This window comes from Salmo salar, chromosome 29 (genome assembly GCF_965601325.2).
Source record: "Salmo salar chromosome 29, fSalSal1, whole genome shotgun sequence".
NCBI classification, from domain to species: Eukaryota; Metazoa; Chordata; class Actinopteri; order Salmoniformes; family Salmonidae; genus Salmo; species Salmo salar.
In genome coordinates, this window is record NC_138319.1 from 2,520,292 (window position 1) to 2,548,149 (window position 27,858).

The 27,858-nt window shown below is 42.6% G+C and overlaps 1 protein-coding gene across 2 annotated transcripts; it reads left to right on the forward strand.

The window, feature by feature from the left end:
- Window positions 1–27,858, forward strand: LOC106590023 (homeobox protein Mohawk). 2 transcript variants are annotated; one of them, XM_014180503.3, is made up of 8 exons: window positions 1–150; window positions 1,029–1,320; window positions 3,578–3,628; window positions 3,811–3,970; window positions 6,645–6,798; window positions 8,550–8,891; window positions 24,409–24,442; window positions 24,928–27,858. In XM_014180503.3, exons 2-8 carry the CDS (start codon window positions 1,139–1,141, stop codon window positions 25,121–25,123), a joined length of 1,119 nt encoding a protein of 372 aa, XP_014035978.1. In that variant the 5' UTR covers window positions 1–150; window positions 1,029–1,138; the 3' UTR covers window positions 25,124–27,858. The 2 variants fall into 2 exon arrangements, with proteins under 2 accessions (XP_014035978.1, XP_014035980.1); XM_014180505.3 differs by lacking the exon at window positions 3,578–3,628 and having other exon boundaries at window positions 2–150.

Consider the following 27,858-nt stretch of genomic DNA (forward strand, 5'->3'; position numbering starts at 1 on the left):
ATCGGAGGCCACTGAATAAAGCAGAGAGGCGACCGCGGTTCGTGTGGTTTCAGCTAAGGAACTTAGAACGGGAACATGTGAGCAGGGAATGGACAACTGGAAGCAGGATTACTACACACTACACAAAGACGCAGGCGGGCTGCGGTACAGGTAACTGAGAACGAGACACCGTTTGATGGGGTTTCTTATGTGTGACTACAATGGAAAAACGTCTACCTCAACATGAAAGCGCGTTACCTTATCCCCGGAATGGGATATATCTGGCAACATTGTTCCATGGTGATGGCACGGTATATCCCTCCCGTGACTGGAGTCATGTTAAGCCAGAAATATTTATCGGTATGGTAGAAGGCTACTCTAACTGTAAATCATATACCTTGACGGTTTTAAATCAAACAAAAACAATCTCAAATGTATAGCTGAACTATTTTGTGTCAGCTCAAATGCACCTCTGAAATGTCTGACGACGATAGAGAGAGATTTCATGGCAACATGTGGTGGTGTGGAATGCATTGTATCTCTAAAATCAGGGGGGGAAAGGCGATGGAATGACTACGAATGAGCCCGTGCGGCTGTGGACCCATTTAGCACATCTGATGGACCGTATTTTTTCTCAATGTATTGACATTCTCTGTATGTATGGTGAGGTTGTTTTGACATTTTAGTCATTTTGTAGCCTAGTGAATATATTTTTAGTGAGTAAAATATGAAAATATCGCTCACAGGAATGCTTAATGGGTTCATGGCACCGCACACACTGCAGAGAGGGATGTGCTTTATTGAGATGGATGGTCTTTGAGTATAGTCAAGAACACTACTGTCTTTGTGGTTTCATTCAGGCTTTCGCTTATTGCGTAAATTGATCTACCATGAATTAGGATAAAATACAATGCACTTTGATTTTTGCGCATCATCATATTATCCATAGATTCAAAACCATAAACCCAACTTTAGTAAATGATACCAATCTGAATCTGATAACCCCAGCTGCATGAATTTTGAATCCCAATATTCCACTTGCTTCACAGGGGACTCACCGGGACACTGGGGCAGCAGCTTCAATAAGAAGTGAAGTGCAACAATATTTGAGAAATTAAATTTTACGAAGCAGAGATAACAGAGGAATACCGAACCAAAGATGAATACTATTGTGTTTAACAAATTGAGTAACCAGGTCCTCTTCGATGAGAAGGCGAAGGAGGTCGAGAGGAGCAGCATCAATTATTTAGAGGTAATAGATGGACAGCATCCGGACCTTCATCCAGACCTGCTATCAAGCAATCATCAAGTTATCAAAGACAACGGCATCAGACACAGGAGGTATGTCACTCATTCAAACTTCTCATAAACAAAGCAGACAACAAAACGTGCAACAGTGTTTAGATGTTTTAATTATTGCACTTCGGTTTGCATTGTAAAGTCATATTTGGGTAAGGGAACCTTTTTGGTGGCGCAACTGAATAAGGAGTGATACACACTGTGTAAAGGTGTAAGAAGTCGATGGTGCAGGTTCGAATTGTGCAGATTCGTTTTTTTTATGATGGTGACCCCAGGTAACCAAGTGTGCTTGATGTGTAATTACGTATTTATAGTGCAAGAGGTAGGCTTTTCGAAAGCAATGTTATCTAATAATGTTTTTGGATATGTTCTAAACAGTCATTTAAATGATACATTCAGACAAAAGGTTATCTAAAGTGAAATCATAGCACATCTTAGCAAAATATTAACCACATTAGGTTTTACATGTATATTTCATTTTCCCATCAGTGCAATATAATCTTATTGTTTTAAGGAAATTGCAGGAAATTAATATTTACTATTACAACCTGGTTTGTATTTTAGGGTTGATATTCACAGATAATATACAGATTCATATCTAGGCCATCTGTGTTCAGTAGCGTGTATAAAACACTCTTCGCCTGTTTCCAATATATAAATGTACCCTTCAACTCTATGTGTGGTGTAGTCAATCATGGCATTTTTATTTGAGAGAGAGCGAGAGTAAAAAAGGATTAATGTCATGCGTTATTTTCCATCTAATCAGTATTCAGAGAGTCAAAATTCTTCTGATTGACCCATGGGCTGTTTACACTCAAGACGCAATTTATTTACAGACAAGTACAGTAGTCCCTTATATGTTTGGATAGGCACCAGCATCGTGATGCTGGGTGAAACACTAGTCAATTTAAGCAAACATCCTACACACCGACGGTCTCGGTCAGAGCCGGAGTTATTGAGCTACGTGTGAGAGACCGAGGGATAGATAACACAATGCCGTGAGGTGCCGCTTCGGGAGGAATATCATTACTAATGAAGAATATTCATTTAGATACGAGGCGTGTCTCGCCAAAATTCCGTACAGAGGAGTAAAATGTAATTTAACATACAGATCTAGATTAGAAGGGAATTATTTGAAGAACATGAATTTCAGGCAGACTTGAAGTTAGTAGAAAATATGTTACATCTGCAGCGGAGCTTCGGAGACAGAAGATAAAGCAGGACTATCGCAGGGCCATAGTGACATCTACAGGTTTAAAAATCATAGGCAGCAGATTAGAAGTATCAAGAAAAAAATTCTCCCATTTGGAGTCCCTTTAATTATCAAAGTCTGAGAATGTTTCGTTACCAAAATACGTAGGCTATTGCTCGATTTGGAAGTAGCTTATTTTGCACTTGGTTGAAAGATAGCACGTACACAGACAGCACCACGCACTGACCATAAAACGTAGCCATACTTGAGACACGTCTAGCTGCTACCATGGGTGTAAAATGGAATGTTATTATTTGTTTCATTGCGACGTTTTCGTGCTTTGCGGGAGGAGAAGCACAGCAAAGAAAACAAGCAACCAATAAAACGCTTCTCTGCGCCAGCTTAATTATAGCACACTTTGGTGAGAAAATGACACACTCTCCAACGGTCATTCAACGTGTTATGACTCTGGATAGCCTTTCTTCATCAAGTAAGACTACAACATGGACGGAATATCCACTTCAGGTCGTGTGTAAATAAACAACAATATTCTCTCTACTATGGATAAAGTACAACTCATCCACGAATTCAATCTAAGATCACGTCACTTGTTTTTTGTGGTTTCTTTTCCCCAAAGATTTCCCCCACCCAAAATGCATTAAGATGTAGGTCTAATTATATGAAATTGATATGTTGGTAATGATAGCCTATTCCTTTATCGTTGTTTTTCAAATACGTTTTAATGAGAGGCTATCTTTAATTGATTAGCCAAATGGTATTTTGGCCTATATTAGAACTAATATAGCCTACCTCAGGTATAATTAATTTATGCACAGTGAATTAAACCCTAGGCTAAATGTAATCGATATCCGCGAGTATAAACCCAGGGTCGTTACAATATTATCGAATTAGTCTACTCTTGAGTGTAAAAGTTGTGCATCACTGATCAAGTTTTTGTCAACAACTTCTATAAAGGGAAAATACGTTGTAGCCTACGAAGAGAAATAGCAAAAATTATTTCCCCGTGTTACAAAAAGAAATCTTAACAGCAATGTTTTAATATTTTCTTTAAATTCACTATTGTGTCATCATGTCAATTTCTTATAGGCCTACAGTCTGCGACCTTGACAACTACGTTATGAAAACAAAATCAGAAAAGTATGTGCCACTATTCCGCATAAATTAAACGTCAATAATATATAGATTTTTCTTAGTAGATTTGTTTCATAACGAAAATGTTTATTGACAAGGGCCTCAATTCAATTATTTAGGCCTATTTTCTCTAGAGCAGTGACTGACGAAGTTGTTGCTCTCTCTCTCGCTCTCTCTCCCTTGTGCAGGGGCCGTCAGAACAGCGGGAAGGTGCGACACAAGCGTCAGGCCCTTCAGGACATGGCGCGGCCCCTGAAGCAGTGGCTCTACAAACACAGGGACAATCCGTACCCGACTAAAACGGAGAAAATCCTGCTAGCCCTTGGCTCTCAAATGACGTTGGTCCAGGTGGGTTTTTCTCTTGTTTGAAATATTTCAAGATTTCAGGACAGTTCAACAGGAACAACAGTTTAACCACAACGTAATTTGATTGTTGTTGATATGACATTGTATTGAAATGAAAATACAAACAGTATATAGATAAATAATTAGTAGTAATTATCATAGTGAAAAGGCCTAATTACAATTCATTCTAGTGTAGCCTACATTTTAATTTGTCACAGAATGGTCAATATTAAAATCATAGCATTCAGATTGCCTCTATGAATAATCCATCTTTATTTAACCTTATGGTTTTCATTATGGACAATATTGACCTTGTTCATATCTCTTTTTATAGCTTGTTTATACTTGTTTGAAAATATAGCCTCGTTATAGCCTACTTGTCTTTGCAAATAGGCAGTTTGTACTTAGGTGACCTTTTAGTGTTGTGAGTCATAGAGCATAGCGTTCCTGTAGATTACTATGTTTCCATCATAAAGTGACAAACACCAGAGAGAGGGAGAGAGAGAGAGAGAGAGAGAGAGAGAGAGAGAGAGAGAGGGAGAGAGAAGGGGGGAGACAGAGAGAGAGTGTGTGAGGGAGAGAGAGAGAGAGAGAGAGAGAGAGAGAAAGAGAGAGAGAGAGAGAGAAATAGAAAGAGCCAGAATGTGAGAGAGAGAGCAGCAACAGAAAGCAACAACTGAGCTCCTCCCTATGGTATGTTCTGTCTGACATGTGGAGCTTGTACAGACCTAGGATCTTAATTTGAGACAGTTTGCTATAATGGTAAACTAATCCTGCAGCAACAGGAAATGCAAATTATTATGTGGATTATAATTCATGGACATTATTTGTAGGGGTTGATGCATTTTTCGTTAGGGCAAATCAAGTCTGACATTTTAAAGTGAAATTAGAGGCCTTTTTAAACTTTGAATACACTACAAAATTACATTTCCTCAGCAACAAAGAGTGATCAAATTAAGATCCTACATCTGCATGTTGCTGTGTCATCTGCACACAACACAAGGTCATAAATGATAGAGAGAGAGAGAGGGAGATCTAAGGCTGTCATGGCTATTTCCCCGTTCCTGTGTCAGGCGCCTAATCTGTTTTTCCTTTGGGTCCTAATGAAGCTGTTTTGGGGAGAAGAATGCTTTACATGGAACACACACACTCAGGCCCACACCCCATACGGGGGTGCAATGCCATGTCATGTCATGTCATGTCATGTTCTGTCTGTCTGTCTGTCTGTCTGTCTGTCTGTCTGTCTGTCTGTCTGTCTGTCTGTCTGTCTGTCTGTCTGTCTGTCTGTCTGTCTGTCTGTCTGTCTGTCTGTCTGTCTGTCTGTCTGTCTGTCTGTCTGTCTGTCTGTCTGTCTGTCTGTTTGACTCAGGGCAGTAACAAGGAACAAGGTGATGAACCCTGTGGTGTCACAACACTGTGTAATATCATCACACTGTGTTTGATATCTGTGGTGTTAACCCGTCGTTGTGATCAGGAGTAAGTCCCAAATGGCATCCTATTCCCTACATAGTGCACTACTTTTGACCAGAGCCCTATGGGCCCTCGTTAAAAGTAGTGCACTATATAGGAGAATAGGGTGCTATTTTGGATGTAGGCCAGGCGTGACACCCATCCATCCTCTCGCAGTCTCAGTCTTAATAACATATTTTCCTACAGGCTGATAAGCAAATTGCCTAAGACCTCTAAGTGCGCTCTCAGTGCTCTCAGTCTTTCTCAGCCTTCTCCAAGCCACATGTAGACGTCTCAGCTAAGGCCCCTGGTGTAACATGCCCTCAGCTAGAGACAAAGGGACGTGGGACTCTCTTCGTTAATGAGAAACATGATACTGAAACACAGGAAAGATCCAAAAAGAAGTACTCTAATATATGGCCAGTCCAACCCTTTCATAAGTTGCTTGAAGTCTATTGAGCGTGAACAAATATTCTAGTATAACATCTTATGGGCTCTGGTTCTTGTGAAATGGAGAAGGCAGGGTTGGGTATCATTTTATTGCATTAAAGAAGACGGTGCTTGAAAAAAATAATATTAGAAGGAGAGTGGCGGAATCCAGAATAAGCACATAGGACTGGGTACATTGGGTTGGAAATAAGTTAATGTAACGTTACATTCGCTGGTCCTGTCAAGCATTTGGGGGTGTTAAATGTTTGTGAATGGGATTTTGAAAGCCTTTGATATAGACTAGAGGACTAAAGATGACTAGACTAGATGAATGCTACGACCCATTTCCTCAGTGTGTCTGGGATGTCTCGGCGACTCTGGTTCAGCGGTATTATTGGTATCAGGGAACGCCATACTGCAACCTGACTCTCTCTCCGTCTCTCTCATGCCCAGGCTAAGGCAGGCCGGATGGAGGGAGGCACAGCAGACATTTCCCTAAAGGATAGTCTGTGTAATGTCATGGATGTGGGGGTGTTTTGAATCCAAACAATAATATTGATTTCTATTTTCTTTATTTGTCTTCCTATTTCTCTCCATTTTCTTCTCTCTCTGACTCTCCTTGTACCTTGCCCTCTGTCTTTATTTCTCTGCCGTCTCGATCTCTCTTTCTCTGTCTCTATCTCTATCTCTCTTCTGTCTCTTTCTCCTCTGTCTTTTTCTCACTTTATATATGTTTCTCTCTCCCTATCACTCTGTCTTTCTTACTTTCTCTCTCTCTCCCTCCCTCTCCATCTCTCAGGTCTCTAACTGGTTTGCCAACGCCAGAAGGAGGCTGAAGAACACAGTGAGACAGCCAGACCTGAGCTGGGCCCTGCGCATCAAACTCTACAACAAATACGTCCAAGGCAACGCAGAGAGACTGAGTGTCAGCAGCGATGACACCTGCTCAGAAGGTAAGCCTTAACCCTTCCCTCACTGCCAACCCATCATATTATAACATATGTCTATCTAATAAAGATAACCCTCACTGCCAGGGCCAATCTATCACATTACACCTCATACATCACATATTTCAAAAGGTAACCACCCCTCACTGCCAAAGCATCAGCTCATAACAACTCATAACATCATTCATCGAATCCTTCAAATCATATCTCTATCTCAGAAAATAAGGTCAGCCAAACCCAAGCGTCTTCCTCCTCCCATATGCCTCGTATCCGACAGCTCCAGCTCCAAAGTAAGGATCCAGTCATGCATGGCCATGTGCTGGTGTTATAAATGGCCTGTCTGTGTCTGTGTCCTAAATGGCACCCTACTCCCTATATAGTGCACTACTTTTGACACAACCCCTATGGGCTCTGGTCACACGTTGTGCACTATATAGGGAATAGGGTTCTATGTGGGATGCACAATGTGTGTCCTGGTAGACAGAAGCTGAGGTTCAGAGGCTGTGACACGCTGTCATTAAGACACCCTACTGGGCAAGCAGGGCTGAGGACTAGCTTCCCCTTCAGATCCCAGCCTGCAATTGGAAATGAGAGGCTCTGTTAGCTGTGTATTTCTCTCTCTCTCTCAGCTCTTTTCGGTGACACAGAAAAACACCCATGCACTATACTGTGGTGTCACTCAGTCTCTTAATCCCTAATTAGGTTTGTTGAGGAGGAGAGACACACAAATGTGGGCAGGGTGGAATGTCTTGAGTTTGTACAGTCTTCAATTTGCATGGTGTTCTCCAGTGCCCAGAGACTTACTTCTCTTGTCATAATACAGTTCTGAACTTTTTCTCAGCTTTTCTCCCTGCCATGATCCATATACTGCTAGCCAAGCCTCTCTATCAGATCCCCCACTGTGATCTGATAGAGAGTTAGATATGTGACTGAGGAGACCATAATCACAATGACCCTGTATTTATTCAGTCTAACTGTCAAGGTCTCGCTGTTAGATATTTCACCTCAGTGTCAGCGAGGGTGCTGTGGCAATGCCTCAACAGGAAGAGGTCAGGGGTCAGACCGAGGGAGGCTAAAGGTCACATGTAGCTCAGGTTTATGTCTGACTTGAGGAAAGGCATGAAAGAGAAATGTCAAAGGCTTAAAAAAGGAACCTTTGGCTAGCTTGTTTTACATGTCGCCTGAGGATTTCAACCTCACTCTCGGATGTGCAATGTACGCCTCGATATACGCCTCAAATATCTACTTCAGGAAGCAGGGGGAAGGAAAGAAAATTTGTCCATGTGGTTCTGATATGTAAAAGCTATAGTTATAATTTGGCCCAAACTGAATCAAAACTCAGACCTGCCGAAATTACCCAATTACAGTCTTGGCACTGACACTATCTAGAGTGGAGCTCTCTTGATTTCCCTCATCCCGAGAGGGTTACTGTTTTTCAGCAACGTGTTTTATCTTCTGTATTTTCTTTCATGGGGGGGGGGGGCAATATTTTAATTCAATCTCAGCCGCAAAGAGCTCCCTGGAAAGGATTTATTTCTGCAAAGAGTAACAGCAATGTGCTTTTTATAGAGAGGAAATGGGCTACCAACCGTTATGGTTAGGTAATGCCTTGGTCTTAAGCTGATAGCTGAGGTCTGTAGTTGTTTGAAGCCCTGCAAACTGAAGGGCATACAGAGAGGAACTAAATGTCAGATTTTTCTTTCTTTCTCTCTCTACTTTGTCTGTTTTCTTCCTCGTGGCGCCCCCTGGTGTTGTAGATGGGGACAACACTCAGCGGACGCAGACAAGTGGCGTTGAGTTTAGCAAGCCCATGTACCAGAGCGTCATCAAGAAAGAGGGCGCAGCCATGATGGGGGTGGGGCTCCGGGCTGCCGCCGCCGCCTCATTGGCCGAGGACTATGTGACTCCGCCTCCCAAGTACAAGAGTAGCTTGCTCCACCGTTACCTCAACGATTCGCTGCGACACGTGATGGTAGCCAACGCCGTCATGGATGCCAGGAAGAGGAACCACTCAGGATCCTTCAGCTCCAATGAGTACGACGATGATCTCCTCTCCCCGTCATCCTCAGAAACCGAGGCAAACTTTGTTTATCGAGCTGGTAAGAGTCCTACATTCCTTCTCACATTCTTTCCTCAAGATTTAGCCGCCTGTTGCTTCTCTCTTCTCTTTTTTCTCTTTCTGTCCCCATCTGCACATTTTGTTTTAATTCCCGGCCCTCAGCCCCATCTGGCCCATTCGTTGTGAGGAAGGCGTTCTTGGGCGCTGTGACGATGTTCCACTCCCTGTTGTCCAGTTTCAACAGCCTGGTTCTGGTTCTGGTTCTCTGTACTCCCTGTTCTCACACTTTCCTTCCATTTCAGATGTGTGAAAGTTAATATGATACTTGTGGCTACTGAAATGGACCTCCTAGGTACCTATAGGAAAGGATAGCCTGGCCGGAGCCTTAAATTAGTCTATTATTAGATTAAATCTGTGTCCCAAATGGCACCCTATTCCCAATTTAATGCACTACTTTTTACATTTGGGACCTGGCCAAGTCTAATATAAATCTCTCTGTGTGTTCTGTTCATACCAACAGAGAGACCCTGGTCTCGCCCTGTCTTAGGTTTGCCCCCTAATGCCAAGTATACTGTGGAATTCCCCCTTACTCCCTCGCGATCTCCCGTTCCTCTAACTGGGGTTTACGGTTTAACACTAGAGACACAATAAGACCATGTGTAACTTACTCACATTCTGACTACTGTTTAGCATGTCTTTGATCCTGCCATGAGGCCTTACTGAAAGAGAGAGAACAGGGCAGACATGGGAGGGAAACCTGTGTGTGTGTGTGTGTGTGTGTGTGTGTGTGTGTGTGTGTGTGTGTGTGTGTGTGTGTGTGTGTGTGTGTGGTGTGTGTGTGTGTGTGTGTGTGTGTGTGCCAGCGTGTGTGAGCCAGCATCTGTGATCGTGAGCGTGCAGCTTTCCCCAAGGCGGAGCAGGGGCTCAGTGCAAATAAAACAAAAACCAAAGCTAAAGTAATACAAAACAATGGATATATTTGAGCGAGGCACATGAAACAAAGAGTGTGCATGTGAGTTTTCCACTTGGCATATGAATTTCTCACAGTGCAGTGTCCCTTAACCCCTGGTTTTAGTGCCTGTGGGCTGGCCTTCATAGTTTAATGATGTTTCACCCACAGGTTTCAGGTGCTGTTACCAATCAGACCTAATCTCGCAGAGTGCTGCATGAAGTTCTTACAGTTCTTCTTCAGTTCTAGAACAACTGGGCCTCTGTTTATTAAAAAGTGCCTATAGGGAATTCAGATTGAGGTGGAAGAGTGGGATTGGGAGGGGGTAGGGTGAGGGATATTATCCAATTTTAATTCAAACTTGATCATATGGCTAAATGTGTTTTACATTGTCTGTGCGAAGGAAGGCAGAGGCGCTACAGAGGGTATTGTGTACGGCCCAGTAGATCTCTGGGGCCAAGCTTCCTGCCATTCAGGTCGGTGTCAGAGGAAGGCCCAAAGAAATGTCAAAGACTCCAGTCATAGACTGTTCTCTCTGCTACCGCACGGCAAGCAGTAACGGAGCGCCAAGTCTAGGTCCTAAAGGCTCCTTAACAGCTTCTACCCCAAACCATAAGACTGCTGAACAATTAATCAAATGGCCACCTGGACTATTTTTTACTTTAGTTTATTTAGGAAATATTTTCCTAACTTTATTTTCTTAAACTGCGTTGTTGGTTAGGGGCTTGTAAGTAAGCATTTCACTGTAAGGTCTACACCTGTTGTATTCGGCGCATGTGACAAATACAATTTGATTTGAATTTGAAGTGATGTTTAAGCCGGATAGGGGACGCAGTCCAATGAAACTCTCCAGCGATCGCGACTGTTACAATCCTCCATCCCCATCAAATCCTTAAAACTCCCTGACCCGAAAAACTCTATTTCTCTCACTGAAACACCTGCTGAGCACGGCAGTCACCAGCCAGACACAGACAGAGAGAAATACAGAGAGCGAGCGAGAGAGAGAGAGAGCGAGAGAGAAAGAAAAAAAGAGAGACAGGGACAGAGAGAGGGGGAAGAGAGAGAGAGAGATGGATAGAGAAAGAGACAGAGAGAGACGGAGAAAGAGAGGAAGTGAGAGAGAGTGAGAGAGAGAAAAAGGGAGAGAAAGAGACAGAGAGATCAAAAGAGAGAAAGAGACAGAGAGAGAGAGAGAGAGAGAGAGAGGGAGAGAGAGAGAGGGAGAGGCTTAGCTTAGGCTTCAGCACAGGACTCAATTTAATAAGAAAAATATATAAGGAATTATTTACCTGGCCCACATAATGTTTTAATAGAAAGTAACTATTTTATCTCCATGGTAATTATAATGTCTTGGCTATGACTTCTCCCTCTTGGGTTTCTGGGCTGGCCAGCCAGGCATTATTGGGAACGGTTACATGCGAGAAAAGAAGGGAGCTTGAATCCCGATGCACGGAAAGTTATCTGAGGCTTGGGCTCACAAGAAAGTTCACATGAACACCTGCTAGCCCCTCATCATCAAAACTCAGCAAAAAATAAAACAAATTAAATTAAAGTTTAATTCTATGATTCTACATCTGATCTTGTTGTCAGAGAGAGAGTGAGAAAGAGCAAGAGGCTCAGACAGAGTAAGAGAGAGTGAAATAGAGGAAGAGAGAGAGTTAGAGGGAGAGAGAAGGAGCGTTAGAGAGAGTGAGAGTAAGAAAGAAAGAATTAGCGATAGAGAGAGAATGGTTAAGCTCCAATTTGCATCATTTCCTCTGGAGTTTTTTTCTCCTGTCTGAACATTCCAGATATTTTAGTAGTGAAATAATTCCTGAGCCTTTTGACAATTACAGAGTGTCTGAAATTTCAGGCTTGAGCTGAGCTTCCTGGACTGGAGGTGTGTGTGTGTGTGTCTGAGCGTGTGAATGTGTGTGTGGGTGAGTGTGTTCGTGCGTGCCTGCATGCCTGGGCTGTAGGAGATTGAGAGACTGAGCTCTCAGAACTCTCAGAGTTCTTGGCACTGGCACATTCGTTATAAGCCCCTACCTCTGCCTCACTTCTGATTCGCTTAAGCCAAAGTGGCGTGCCCGCTGATCAGAGCCCATTGGTTAAATGTCCATTAATGGGACAATTGGTGGATGTCTGCCGTGGGTGTTATCTCTTGACTTCAGAGAGCAGTCAGACGTGGCAGGAGATGGTGAGTGTAGATTTACTATGCTTGCGTCCCAAATGGCACCCTATTCCCTACATACTTTTCCCTATGGGCTCTGGTCAAAGTAGTGCACTACATAGGAAACAGGGTGCCATTTGGGATGAAAGCTTACTCTGTCCCCGCACTCAGTGGGAAAACCAAAAGCTTTTTTTTTGCTTGATGTAAAGAAAACATATCTCTGAAATATCCTGTTGGGAATTTCATTGAAAACAAGGAGCAGTAGAATTCCAATGCACATGCCAGTGGTTTCATGCCAAATTACCCTTTAATGGCATATTAAATGGCAGGAATCTCACTGAATGTTTTTCTTCTTGCTCACTACCAGATTTTGCCCCGTCCGATATGATATAGATCATTACACGCCAAATAATTATCTTCATTTCTGCGAAAGGGGAAAGATGGAGAGAGAGATCTTTGGCAGAGGTTTCTCAGAGGTTTGACAGTGGTACATTTTCTCAGGTTCTGTTCTGCGTAGTGTAATGTACTGTATAAGTAATCACAACTGATATATCATCAATACATGACTTAGGGCTTTATTCAATCCACATCGCAGAAGTTCAGCTTTATAGCGTTTTTTAAATTTAAAGGCAACGTTCCTGCTTTAGCGGATTGAATAGCGCCCTTAATTTGTGATTTTTTTGCTAGTTAATGGTGCTCTTTTTTCTTATTTACTTAACAGTTGGTTTGTTCAGCCAAGTTTCCCCAAAAATATTTTATAGGTTCTGTTTAGATTGGATAAGTAGATCAATCAAGAAGAAGAAAATGATCAATTATTGTCTATTTCCCTAATTGTGTAATTTCATTTAAAATCTATTATTATTTGTAGTTTAGTACCATGACAGCATGGTTTCTATTCCTACTAAATAGTGATAAATGTGGTTTATGTGTTTGTGATATTCCGTAGGCCCAAAACGTCTCAGTAATTTCGAGAAGAACACACTCTTTTTCCATTCAGCCATTTTCTCAGACAGACAGGGCCATTCGTTGGTTGACATTCAGGGACAACCAACACGTTATGATTGAATACCACCTGTAAAATTATTTGTAAAATACACTGGCATTAAAGTGACTTTTTACGAATGCAGGGAAGCAACATTTAACACATAGTTGAGTCTGAAATATGTTAAATGGAAACAGTAGTGTTTGACAGGGCCTCTGAGACTCATAAGGGTCTGTTGAATTAGGTCACAGCAAGTGCCAGACAGTTATTGAATCCTAGAGAATTGTAGTCTAAAAAGCTGTCTAAAAAGCACTTAAAAATCCTATCTACCTGAATGGAAATGTTTAGTAGTTTAGTAGCTGCCAGGCTGACTCGGTAGGTGCCTTGGAACAATGACAGAGCGAGAGTGTCCACCGTCCGTACCGTTTCAGTGTTTCGTGTGGCTTCTATCAAGTGTAACCGATGTGAAATGGCTAGTTAGTTAGCGGTGGTGCGTGCTAATAGCGTTTCAATCAGTGACGTCACTCGCTCTGAGACTTGAAGTAGGGTTTCCCCTTGCGTTGCAAGGGCCGCGGCTTTTGTGGCGCGATGGGTAACGATGCTTCGTGGGTGTCAGTTGTTGATGTGTGCAAGGGTCCCAGGTTGGGGCGGAGAGAGGGACGGAACCTACACTGTTACACAGGCTGCCGTCCCATACAGGTGGAAAGAAAAAGGAAACGTCTTGAACACAGTCATCATTATCAGTGGAGCTGGTCTCCTTTTCGTCTAGTTTAAAAAGCTATAGAATACTATATGCAGCTGGATATGTATCCCCCATGATCAATGAATCCTCCATGGCTGCGTTGACACAGGCAGCCCAATTCTGATATTTTGCCCAATTATTGTAGAAAGAGCTGATCTGATTGGTCAAAAGACCAATAAGTGGAAAAAGATCATGATTGGGCTGCCTGTGTAAACGCAGCCTACTACTCTCAGCACGTTTATAAAATAAACTGAGTACTGTCATGATTTATACAGCAGCAGTACAATTCCGTTGAATGGGTGGAAAGTGGAAAACGTCTGATTTTAGAAAAGAGAAATGTCTCAGACAGTAGCGTTCGTTGAGTGATGTGTAATTTAGTGAAGCTAGTTGTTAGGCGGCCACAGGGAGCTGAGAGGACAATACTTTACTGGGTCTGTATGATGACAATAAGCCTCTGTGGCTGCGTTTACACAGACAGCCCAATTCTGATATTTTTTTACCACTAATTGATCTTCTGACCAATCAGATCATCTCTTTTGCCAATAATTGGGCAAAAGATCAGAATTGGTTTGCATGTGTAAACACAGCCTTTGTGACATTGATGGATGCGGATTCCTCTTGCAGTGGCTCATCTTAGGAATCCAACTAGCCAGGCAGGGACGGGAGGACTGGCCACAGATTCCTCTTTCCACCCTTTCATAATAATAAAGGAGGAGAGGGGGAAGGGGGGAGAGGAGGGAAGGATGGAGGGAGGGAGGGAGGGAGAAGGACAGAGGCTGTTCCAAGAGAACAACCCAGCAGCCAAGACTCACTAAGGTTCAGTGTGTGTGGTGTCTCTGTGTGTGCACGTTCCTGCATGTTTGTGTGTCTGTGAGAGGGGGGGGGGGGGGGTCCCATTCTTCCATCCCTGGCCAGATATTTCTCAGAGAGTGGAGGGGGCTGTCGGGAGAAGAAAGACAGAGAGAGCGTGGTGTACACCAACCTTTCTTTCTCTTCGTCAGTATATTTTGTTGAAAGGCTGGAATGAGTGAGTGAGTGTGTGTGTGTGTGTCTATGTGTCTGGTAGAATGAAGACTTTTCAACACAAAGACAAAGCCATCTATAGTAAAACATTCATAATGGTTAGGATGTGAAGTAAATCAGTTATTTTCCACAAAGCAGAGAGTAGAGTAGAGTGGATTAGAGTAGAATATCTAATGTATTGCAACCCCATTGTCTTTTTGGGTGTGGTGGGTACTGCTTATGGTGGCAAACAGAAGTGGAATCCTGGCTTGATTCGATCTTGATCTTGGCTTGATGTTGTGGTACAGAGTACGAAGTGTGCTAGTGAGTGGATAGGTACATGGAAAGAAAAGGAGGGCTGAGTTCGGTTGGGCTGGTTTTATATTTATAAGATAAATGTTGTCCACCACCTATCAGACAGAAATTGGGTGTGATGCTAACAGAACAGAACAGAGTAGTACAGAACAAGCCTAGTTCATTCAGACTAGAACAATCGGTTTCATAGAGAAATAAAGTGTGACAAACATGACCTAGGCTCTGTTTATAGTCAAACTCCTAACATAGATGTCAGAAGTGGGAGATTAATGACAGAGGCATTTCTCAAAAGAAAGTCATCAGCGTCAAAGTTTGAGTAGCGTCCAGATTCACTCACCCCAAGTCTGTAGAAAACACAAATTGGTTTCATAAAAATAAAACAAACAGCCTCATGTCTAAAACAATTGTCCACAATAGTGTTCCCATGGGATGGCTGTGAAGGGAGAGAATGGCTTAATGAGAGAGTAGAAGCTGTGACCAGGAGTCAAGGCCCTCACACACACAGGGAATTGCAACATATGATGTTAAGACTGCAGCACAAACATATCATACGGGTTCCAAGTTGGAACTTCCAACTTCAGAATGGGGTATTATTTGTCCAAGAAAACACTTAAAAATCCCAAGCAAATTGTGTTTACACAAGAGTTTGGTGTACATAATTTCTTCAGTGCATTTTGTGTACTGCAAACAACTTCCATTTGTCTCAGAGGACCAGGGTTATTATGAAAGGCTGGGAGCAGAAATAGCTTTTAGCTCTGGTTCAGATTCAGAGCAGCATGTTTTTTTTTGTCTGTACCTGATCAATTAAACAGAGGATAATGATAAAGTATCTGTTGAATAGTTTAAGAATGGGGCCTGTTCTGAATCTCACTTCGACCACTCGGTCTACGTCATCGGGTGATATCGTTACCATATTAATACATCCCCAGTGACCCATACACCTCTCTGGTCTTTAGGTCAGTGTTTGAAGTATGCACGTACTGATCCACAGATTTCAGACAAGGCTCCGATTGGAGCTTGTGTCCAACTCTCCTTAATCTCTAACCGCAGGAGGAGCAGAGCTCGCTGTCGTGATGACCGTTTCCGTGCCAACCATCTGCGGCAAACAGACATGTATGAATCTCTGTCACGCTCATCTCTGCTGTGGTTCTGATCTTCCTCTGAGATGTTGATGTGCGGTGGTGGTCGACGTCTCACACACACACAAAAGATGAGCCTTAGTTGGCTGTGACTCTGATTAGCTAGTGTTTGCTGCCACTCGTAAACATACAGACTCTCTGAAACTCAGCCATGTTTAAATACACCAAACACTATTATGTCTTCATCTCCAAAAACAAAGTGTGAAAAACATTTTTGGATTGTTATCTTTTCCCCCTATCACTGACTGCTGCATTGTGGTCTGGGAATGTTATGGTCCGTGTCATCTGCCTCCAAGTTGTAGAAAAAGTTGCAGGAATAGGAAAAAGGAAAGACTAAGCCATTTTAAAACAGTTATATATAGTGTGCATGGTTAATATTTTATGCATCTGGGATTCTTAATATCTATTATAACATAGCCTGGATGTTATTACTAGCTACAGTAATATCTGGGGTTCTTACCAGAAAGACGACAATAATGTAATATTCCTAGCAGGAATACAGTGACTGCTGAGCTGAATCCATGGTTGTGTCCCAAATGGCACCCTATTCCATATATGGTTACCTGCTTTTGACTAGAGCCCTGGTCAAAAGTAGTGCACTACAAAGGAAATAGGGTGTCATTTGGGATGCATACTATTACTCCCAGTACAATGGCTCCTCTGTGGCTGCAAAGTTACGACTTACTAGAGGATTATCCAACTCACCAACGTGCTGCAGCGCTCAACCAAGTCAAAGCCATGATAGATTTACAGACTGAAAACCTGAAACCTAGTGTCCATCCCAAATGGCAACCTATTCCCTATAGTGCACTATGTAGAGAATAGGGTGCCTTTTGGTACGCATCCCTAGAAAGGTGAAACGTTCTGGACTGGTTTGAATGCTAATACTCTGTAATACCACCTGCTAGTTTGGATTCACGTACTGTACTTGACTGGAATATAAAAGTTCATGCAAATTGGCAATGTAATAGAATACCATATTTTTTTATACCTATTTTGCGTTTACTCACTCACTGGTTTTGTGAACTTCTTTTTTCAATGTAAAAGTATGAACTCAAAGCCATGTCATTGTAAGCAAGGCAGGGAAGCAGCGAAAGCACATTTTCCATAAATTCTCTGTCTCTGTCTTTGTGTCTTTGTGTGAGTGTGACTGGCTTATATTCTTGGCCTTGGCCCCTGGATGGCCAGTATGTGCCAGTGAGGGCCCATGGAGCCCCAGCCTCGGAGTGGCTGCCCAAGAGAGAGGTTGGAAGGTGGAGGGAGTGGCGGGAGGGCCCAGGGATGGGTTGGCAGTCCTGGGTCCAGAGAAGTGCCAAGGCATCCCTAACTTCATTCACAGACACCCCTTGACGTTATGAAAAAGTGCAGACCATTTAAAACCACCAGAAAAATAAGAGGAAAAAACCAAGCTCTTCATCGTGTCACTAGTGATAGTCTAGTTACAAGTGTCTCTCTGCCTCACTCATTTCTCTCCTTTGTTTGTTTATTTGTTTGAGAATAAATATAGGGTCAATATAGGGTTTTTAATGTATTTTCCAACAATCATGGCTGGATAAAGAACTTCGTAAATTATTATCTGATGTGAGGAGCTAGGCGCTCTACCCTGAGAGTTAAAGTATGTGACAAGTCAGTCAAATGCATGTCATCTAGTTGATTTGATGTGCTGTTGGCCTGTTAAGTACGCTTTCACAGGGAGGAAGAGGCAAATCTTTGGCTTCATGAACAAGTGTTCTTTGCAGGTCTTCTGTTTCCTAACATTTGTTGATGAATTTCCCACCGTGAAAATGTTTCCCCATTCCCCATTCAAATATCTTCATACAGTGCATTCGGAAAGTATTCAGACCCCTTGACTTTTTCCACATTTTGTTATGTTACAGCCTCATTCTAAAAAATAACATTTCCTCATCAATCTACACACAATGCATCAAAACGAACATTTACATAAGTATTCAGACCCTTCGGTATGAGACTCGATATTGGGCCCAGGTGCATCCTGTTTCCATTGACATCCTTGAGATGTTTCTACAATTTGATTGGAGTCCACCTGTGATAAATTCAATTGATTGGACATGATTTGGAAAGGCACACACCTGTCTATATAAGGTCCCACAGTTGACAGTGCATGTCAGAGCAAAAACCAAGCCATGAGGTTGACGGAATTGTCTGTAGAGCTCCGAGACAGGATTGTGTCGAGGCACAGATCTGGAGAAGGGTACCAAAAAATTGCTGCAGCATTAAAGGTCCCCAAGAACATTGTAGCCTCCATCATTCTTAAATGTAAGAAGTTTGGAACCACCAATACTCTTCCTAGAGCTGACCACCTGGCCAAACTGAGCAATCAGGGGTGAGGGGCCAGAATCATGCTGTGGGGATATTTTTCAGTGGCAGGGACTGGGAGACAAGTCAGGATCGAGGGAAAGATGAACGGAGCAAAGTACAGAGAGCTCCTTGACTAAAACCTGCTCCAGAGCGCTCAGGACCTCAGACTGTGGCGAAGGTTCACCTTCCAACAGGAAAACAACCCTAAGCACACAGCCAAGGAAACAGAGGAGTTGTTTCGGGACAAGTCTCTGAATGTCCTTGAGTGGCCAAGCCAGAGCCCGGACCTGAACACGATCTAACAGCTCTGAAGAGACCTGAAAGTAGCTGTGCAGCGACACTCCCCATCCAACCCGACAGGGCTTGAGTAGATCTGCAGAGAAGAATAGGAGAAATTCCCCAAATACGGGTGTGCCAAGCTTGCAGCGTCATGCCCAAGAAGACTCGAGGCTGTAATCGCTGCCAAAGGTGCTTCAACAAAGTACTGAGTAAAGGGTCTGAATACTTATGTAAATGTGATATTTACGTTTTTTTATACATTTGCAAACATTTATAAAAACCTGTTTTTGCTTTGTCATTATGGGGTATTGTGTGTAGATTGATGTGGGGAAAAAATGAGTTAATCAATATTAGAATAAAGCTGTCACGTAACAAAATGTGGAAAAAGTCAAGAGGTCTGAATACTTTCCAAATGCACTGTAGATACCGCCCCCATTTATACCCCAGTCAACATAAAACATGCGTTCACTGCACAGGAGGCTGCTGAGGGGAGAACGGCTTATAACAATGGCCGGAAAGGAGCAAATGTAATGGCATCAAACACCTGTAAACCAAGTGTTTGATGTATTTCATACCATTTCACCAATTCCACTCCAGTCATTACCACGAGCCCGTTCTCCCCAATTAAGGTGCCACAAACCTCCTGTGATTCACTGTAAATGCTGCATATGTCAGCTCATTGGGAAATTATCTTTAAATTCCTATCGCGCAATCTGTAGCGCTTCCGCGATACAGATTGAATAGAGCCCTAACCCTTTTATCAGAGATTTTAATTGAATTTTGAGACAGAGAAATACTTTTTCTAATGTTTGCAAGTATGGCCCGTTATTGTCAGCAACCTTTTTTTCCTAAGTTAACAGCGTTAACTTGGCCGATAATGTCTCTTTTCCAGTAAGTTGTGCTGAAAGCTTGGTTGTGGACTGAACGGCTTCCTCTCTGTTAGAGATGACAGCAGTCAGGATTACTCATCTCTAAGGATGCTTCTCAAATAGCACCCTATTTCATATATAGTGCACTGCTTTTGACCATGGCCCATAGGGCTTTGGTCAAAAGTAGTGCACTATGTAGGGAATAAGGTGCTATTTGGGACGGAATCTAATACTGTAACTCCTGAGTCATCACATACTGATTGACCTTCTCCAGTTAGCGGAGAGACATGATTGGATGATCACAGCGCTGTCCAGCTCTCCATTGGTCGGTTGACCTCTGGTCTATCAGTGGAGTGTCTGTGATTGCGTCCGTCCCATCTGTGATGTATATTTATTCTCGTTTGTCTGGCTTTCAGGAGCTGCACGGGTAATAGGCTGAGCTCACTGATCACTAATCTAGCGCAGCCTTTGGTTTGGTTTGTGCACCAGAGGCTGGTGTGGTGTGTTTATTGTTGTGTGTCGCTAACAACAGCACCAGCTGGTTGTGATAAAACATACCCATCCTCTCTAAGCAGGTGGAGTTTATTCCCACTCTCATTTGTCAGTTTGTTGTTGATTGTTTTTGCTCCAATGTTTTGTTTCTACATTTTCCGCTGTATTCACTCTCCCCTATTACCCGCAGTGATGTTAAGTGAACAAATATTTTTGGACTTTCACCTCCACGCCAGAAACCATCAAACTTCTTTCCCCACGCCGATCTTTAAAAAAGTCTATGAAATCCTGCTGTCAGTATAACAGAAAGGCAACAGCAAAGTTAACTGCTTGACTTTCAGTTCAGTAGCAAAGAAAGACAAAAAAAAACAAAAGAACAGAAAAATAATAAAAGGTCCCGCTATGGTTTATTGACAATTTATAGTTTGTTTGGCACGGTCATTGTTTTAAAAAATCAGTTTTAGATGTTTTAGGCAAAGGAGGTTGGAAATAGAGTTTTAGCTTGAGATGGTCCATTTCCAGCTCAGCTCTCCATCCGTCGTTCCCTTCCCGGGGGCAGTGGCCCTGCTGGGCTCTGGCCTGGGTCTGGGTCGGGGATTCTGGGTAAACCACGCTTGTAGCCCCACCCTCTGCTACACTCTGCTCCTAACCTGCAGGAGGCGTCACACAAACACGGCTTTTATGGGACTTTGAGGGGATTCAATGGCATCTGGACACTGGCTGCCCTGCTCTGAAACACACTGGACTGGAACCCACAATGGCTTTTCAGCCTCGCTGCACAGAGATAGTGTCCAGATGCCATTGCTTGATTGAGCTTGCCTACTGCAATTGATCCAATAGAAAAGTATTTGACAGATTTCAAGTAGTATTTGGACACAGGTCAACTGCAGATATTCCCTTTTAGCCTACTAAACAGTCAGGCTCTGTACTCACCTTATCAGAAACACCACAACGCAGATTACAGTAACTACAAGACAAAAGATGCAAAAAGGTGTCTTGTAGCAATACCATAATCCCTTGTAGGGTATTGTTTTAATATCTTTGTTGTCTTTTGTTGACTGTTGTATGGCTTGTCGTCATTAGCAACCAATCCATACCCTTCCTGACACAATAGTAAACATTGTGCTAATATATCCATGTAGGAACATTACAACATAACAACTTACAGCACATTAAAACAATGTAATTGGGATGTAATTACATAGCTGTTATTATACAGAATGAATGAATGAATGGAGCATATTTTAAATCAGTCCCAGTCCTGTCTCTAGCACTGGTATTAGTCAGGGAGACTAGATAGAGATACATGTACTTGAAATATGCTGGAATATACTAAACCATTGGCACCTGAGCCTTAGAGAAAACAGAGTGCTTGCTCCCCCACTATCAAAATAGGGGAAGCAAACATGTTTTTGCACCTCCACTTTTCTTACCATAACATTATCGTATTTCATTGGGTAATTTGTCATTTCCAGTGATTACTAATGTAGAGTAGACCCCTGCAAATTCCTGTGAAGTATTACAGCAGTGTAACAAAGTAGAAGAAGGGTTTTCACCTAATATTGTGAGATAAAGTAAAAATTAGGTCAATTCAATCAGAAGTCAGAGAGCAAAGCTGGAAAGGGAAAGGAGGGAGAAGAAGAAAAAACATTGTAATAATTTCAAGGCTTTTAAATGGCCTGTGAAGCCGTGGAAGAAATGCTTGTTCTTGACATATAACAGATATAGTTTTTCCTCGCGAAAGCAAAGGCAGAAACATAATTGCATTTGTTTTGGCTGGACTGCCTGTGAACGGTCAATCTGAAGCACCTTAAACACAGTGTGTTAGTGTACGTCACTCCAGTCAGAGGAAGAGTGAGAGAGAGAGGAAAGAGAGAGAGAGAAAGAACTGGTGAGACTGATAAAGAGAGAAGGAAAGAGTGTGAGATAGAGCAAAAGAGAGGGGAGAGACTCAAGAGATGAAGCGAGAGATAAGAACCAAAAGAAAAAGGAAGAGAGGGAGAGAGAGATGTGGCCAGACGAGTATTCAGGAATGTTCTAAAGAGTTGAAACCCAAGCTGCGGTTTGTTCTCTTTGTAATCGCCTCACAACTTTCTCTCTCCCTCTCTCGCTCTCTCTCTCTGTCTTTCCCCCCTCTCTTTCTTAGAATCTCAAACAAGGTGAGGTGAGTTTATCCCCTTAAAGACCATCTCTCTCTGTGGAGTTAAACTATTACTGAGAAAAACAGGAAACAACAGGAAATGTCATAATCAGCTTCGTATCAGCCTGGGGTTGTGCAGGTCAGTGCGGGTCACGGCACATGTGAACGTTTTCGGAAAACAAGCAGCCAGAGAGGAGAGAAAGGCGTTTGGAATGATTAGGTGTTTTGCTGTTTGGCCCTGCAGGAGTCTGTATTCCCGGTCTGGACTCCGGATTTAGGTCTTTGGAAAAATGAACGGGTGAGGTGAAAGGCGACGGTGCGCAGCGGTGAAATCCGTCTGTCCATTCTCCGGTGTCGGAGGGGTTCTGGGACCCTTGCAGGAGGAAGTGAGGACATGGTTTTCCAGCTCCACAGTTGTGTAGGAGAAATGACTGTAACTAACAACTCTGTCCCCACCCGACCCTCCTTCCCTGCTAGTTAGAAGTGTGGGAACAAATTCCAGTGCAAATGTGCGATGGGAATTTTTATCAGTGTAAAAAAACGATAGAAATGACTTGCGGTGTTGGCGGTACAAGTGGCTGCTTGTTAAAGGGACTCATACTTGTTACGAACATTTTCTTTAAGGGGACATGCGGTGCGAGGCGAGCGTCTGTCTCTCCTCCACGTCTCTAAGTCTATGGGGCGATCTGGGAGGGCAATCATCGTAAATGAAAGCAGCTGGCGTCCACATGAGAGAGAAAGAGGGACAGAGAGGAAGAGAGAGAGAGAAATGGAAGAAAAAGAAAGAGAGATAGAGCCTCACCTCACCCAAATCAGTCGCCTGGTCTAGATTAATGCTCAACTCAAACACAGGACAGCCAATTACTGATTATCTAAGCAAAGAATGCTGGGTATTACTGTACAAATTCTTCAGAGAAAGGCACAATTCTCCACAGCAAATCTGACAGACCTGAAGCTTTGTGGTAGTGTTAACTTTAGCACAGACACTCACGGGTTCCCTCTTAGTTTCATCTCTCTCCCCTCACACCCTCCCTCCTTAAAAGCACCTCATTGGCCTTAGCCATGTGTTTTGTTAATTCAAAATGTGAGCCTGAAGGCTTCATGAGCAGGAAATCCAGATGCTCTGGTCTTTTTTAATGGGCTTGGAGGGTGCCAAGCCAGTGTCATCATCATCACTGGCTAGAACTCACCGCTAGGCAGAGGCTAGCCCTGGACCCAAACACTGCCCCCTCACACCACCACCCCACCCTTCCACCCTACTTCCTACCCCCTCTCGAAGCTCTCTACAGCTTGGCAGCTAGTAAGAGTACATGAGTCCTGCTGCAGCTGTGCCACCATTACCCAAAACACACAAGCACTCACACACATATAGACATACACTCACACACATACACTCACACATGCACGAACGCAAGCATGCACACAAACACACACACACACACACACACACACACACACACACAGAATCTCACACGCCATCATAACAGCCCTTCTACCTTAAGGTCTGTCTGGTAATCTCACAGTGAGAACACAGAACATTAGATGGGCCTGGTTGTGAACAGACCGGTTGACTGACTTCATTGTTTTATTCCTGACTAATGTTTTTCATATGAGCTATAAATGGCTCCTATTTGTGTATGTGTGTGTCGGTAAAGCATATGCAGATACATATCTCTATTTCCATCTCTCTCTCTCTCTCCCTCTCTCATTTTCTCTGACAACACAATCATATATTCTCAGTCTCATTTATTTTCAAAGGAAAGTATTAGAGTATACAGTTTGGGATTCATAAATATCAGAAAGTGCAGTTGTGTTATTCATGTCAAAATAGGATTGTTACAGTGCCTTTTTAGTTTTTTAAACATGTCCATTAGTACATGGCTACTATTTGTTTTGACATCTGAATCAGGAGCGGAAACAGAGAAACACATGTTACTGCAGCGCGCGCGCACACACACACACACACACACACACACACACACACACACACACACACACACACACACACACACACACACACACACACACACACACACACACACACACACACACACACACACACACACACACACACCCCCCCCCCCACCTCACCAGCCCTCAAGAAAATCCTTAATTAAGCCTCATTGACCTCTGGGTGTGCGTCATTAAATTAACCTATTTTACTGTTGTGATTCCAGAAACCATGGATCATGGATCAAGTAAATGTGACAAGTGAGTGTATTTTACAGATACCTTCTGTATGTTTTCGTGCTCCCTCTGACATAGTTTTTTCTCTCTCTATGATTATTAACTACTTGTAGAACTCCCCCTCCTCCTTCCTCCAACTCTGCGTTTGTTCTGCCTCTCTTCTCTGTGTGTGTATTGTTCACCTCTTTCTCATCCAACTCTACATTCTCTCCTCTGCGTTGTGTGTAGTTTCCCATCTTCTAACTCTGTGACGTTCTCTGTGTGTGTTGTGAAAGAAAATGCAGTTAGAGGACAGCATACAGGTAAACACAGACACTCTGTATTCTTTCTCTGCTCTCTCTCTCTCTCTTTGTGCAATGTTCACCTTCTCCTTCTTCTGACTGCGTTCTTAGTCTCTCTCCTGCATGCTGTGTAATGTTTTCCCTCCTCTAAATCTGTGTTCTCTCTTTGTGTTATTTAGTGTCCCCTCCTCTAACTCTGCGTCCGTTCTCTCTGTGTGTTGTGTTCAGGGGTGGCGTTCTGAAGGAGAAGGTACGGGGCAAAGACGAGACGTACTGGAAAGAGATCAACGCAGCCATGGCCTTGACTAATCTGGCGCAGGGAAAGGACAGCAATGCATCAGGGACGACTAGCTGCATCATCCAGAAGTCCTCTCATATATCAGAAGTAAAGACTGTCAAAGTGCCTCTGATGCAGAAGTACTAGCGCCTATCACATTGCTGTCTGTCTCCAACTTATCTTCCCTTCCACTCTCTATGCAACACCAACATTCCCTCTGAAAACTCACTCTGAAGAGTCAGTCAAAAAACGAAACAAGAAACAAGTACTCTCTTCTTTTGTTCTGTTTGTTTTATATCAGTATAAATGCAACAGAACTTATGACAACCTATTTTGTGTCGGTCGATGTGTTTTTTTTTTTTACCTGCAGTACATGCATTAGACAAGTGTTGATATGATCATCTTTAACTGCATTATTCTGTTCTCAACGAGACACTTTTGTAATGTTAACTTATTCGCATTTTTATACTCTGAAATTTGTATTGTACTTTTGCCAAAGTGCCTTTTGGAAGCAGAGCAACACACCCTGTGTGGTAAATATTGTATAGACAGAGTGTCTCTGGGAACATAAAGGACCATTTGAAGTGGCTAGAGGAGTGAAGTAGAAATATATGGTCATATAAGCTTCTTCTGAAGCGGTCCCTTTCTCCCTGATATGTGCCTTAGAACTTGGATGAATTTAGCTCATCATCGAGGCACCGCTGTTAAATAACATCTGAACTGATCTAATTTATCAAGACACACACCATGTTAAGCCACATCTCCCTGATGGCATTGTGTATGTTTTGTCTGAGTCCTCATTATGACTGTAAATTGAACACTGTTATGTCTCAGACAGAATACAATAGACCTGCCAACAATAACTGTGAATATATATAAAGTTCACTCCAGTACAGCCAAACACACTAACACTGACATGAAGCCCTCGAGGGTTAGAATCGATAGGATAGCAGCAGATCCACTGTTCTGTTGATAGTCACCACCATCATCATATTTTCCACAGCTCGCCCTTGGGGTTTTATTTTCCAAAGAGGAAGTATTCTTATCAAGGCTTTAGCCTGGAAAGCCCAAGCAAATGTTGAACTAGCACCATCATCCAGGCACGCGCACATGCACATACACACGCAGGCAGGCGCACACAGTCACACACACACACACACCTGGTCGAAGGTTTGGTCGGCAAAGTGCTGTTTAAACAAAGAGTGGCATGAACTAAAGGGATGCTTTTGTTTCTGTTATCAGTGTTGTATTATATGAACTACAGTGTCGCTGCCTTCTCTTCTCACATGTTTCCGTTCAGAGCAAGGTACTTCAACAGTGAAAAAAAGACTAGCTCACCAGGCCGTTTGATCCTACACTCCTCCTCAGCTGTTTAGAATCACATTCAAATTGCTGTTTACAAGAAGAGAGAGAGAGCGAGAAACTTACTGTTTGACCTAATTCTTTTTGAAATTGCCTTTTCAGTATTATCTCTTTGTTAGAAGGCAAAGCAACAAGTGTTCAAGTATTTGTTATTGTGAGTTTGTTTATTGCAGCGGTTGTTCTGTTTCTATCAAAGTTTTACTTAGCCATACCGCATTAAGTGTTGTTTTTTTGACCGAATGGAAAGAATCCTCCTTAAATACTTATAAAGTATGTACAGTGCATATGTTATTTACATTGTAGCAACCTGATGCCAAGTACGCAACCGAGAGAAATCAAGTTGGACTCTTTGAGTAACTGTAGTCGGTCATTTTCTGCCGACTCACTAATTGTATGTATATCTTCAAGGTACTGTTTATGTGTCAAAATGTACACTTCTTTATTCTCTCTGCTGTTTGGGCCCTTTGTTTGACAACCTAGACTGTGCTTGTGATCAAGGGGTGATTGAGAAAAGCTGCACAAAGTTACTTTTAGAAACAACTCTTAATCTTGAATGTGCAAACCGTTATAAGCTGCACTTAGCTCTCTGTTCTCCACTAGAAAGAAACAGAAGAAAAGCCGTCACTGAGAATTTATGGGATTGAGTTTAGTGGAAAAACAATGTGTTGATTATACATATCTTGTTAAACCACGCACACACACACACACACATACACACACTTATTTTTGTTAGCGTACCTATGGTAGCAGCGTAATTATATGAGGAATCACACTAGCCAATCCCCAGGCACTATATTCTCATGCGGGAGACTTCGGTCCACATGTGTTTTTTATACACCTGATCCTGTAAGAGGCGCTCTAGGGTAACCCTTTCCCTCGCTCAGTGTGTTAATAATCCACCCATATGTTTAGCTGGGGCACAACCCTCACACCTCACAGGGAATGCAGCCCATTCCATACGGAATTACAACCCCCTTCATACGGAACACAGTTGCCAGAGAGACTAAGGCTTCTAAAGCACAGAACAGAACAGCCATTGTTATACCTGTAGTCACTCAGCAACTACGCTGAGTGTACAAAACATTAAGAACACCTCGTCTGAGGGCAAAGGGGAGGGGGGGTGCAGCTCAATATTAGGAAGGTTTTCCTAATGTTCAGTGTACTCAGTGTATAACTGTACCCCAAAGCTTCGGTTCGGTATGATAGATATTTTCCTTTCCTGTGCACAAACACATGCTTTCAAACAACAACTGACAAACGGAGAGCAATTTACTTTTGTCATATTTTTGAAAATCTATAAATTATTAAGGATTGTAAAAAAAAGAAGCTGGTGACAATAGTCGTTTTTTTATTGTTAAGTTATATGAGTTCGAATTTTTTGATAGAGACTGGATTGTTATCCAATGACCAAATGCATAATATCTCATTGTATTGTCTGATTTCGCTTTTATGTAACATTTACTTTTGTTATACTATGGTTACTTCCACAAAACATTGAATAAACCCTTGAAGAAATTGTA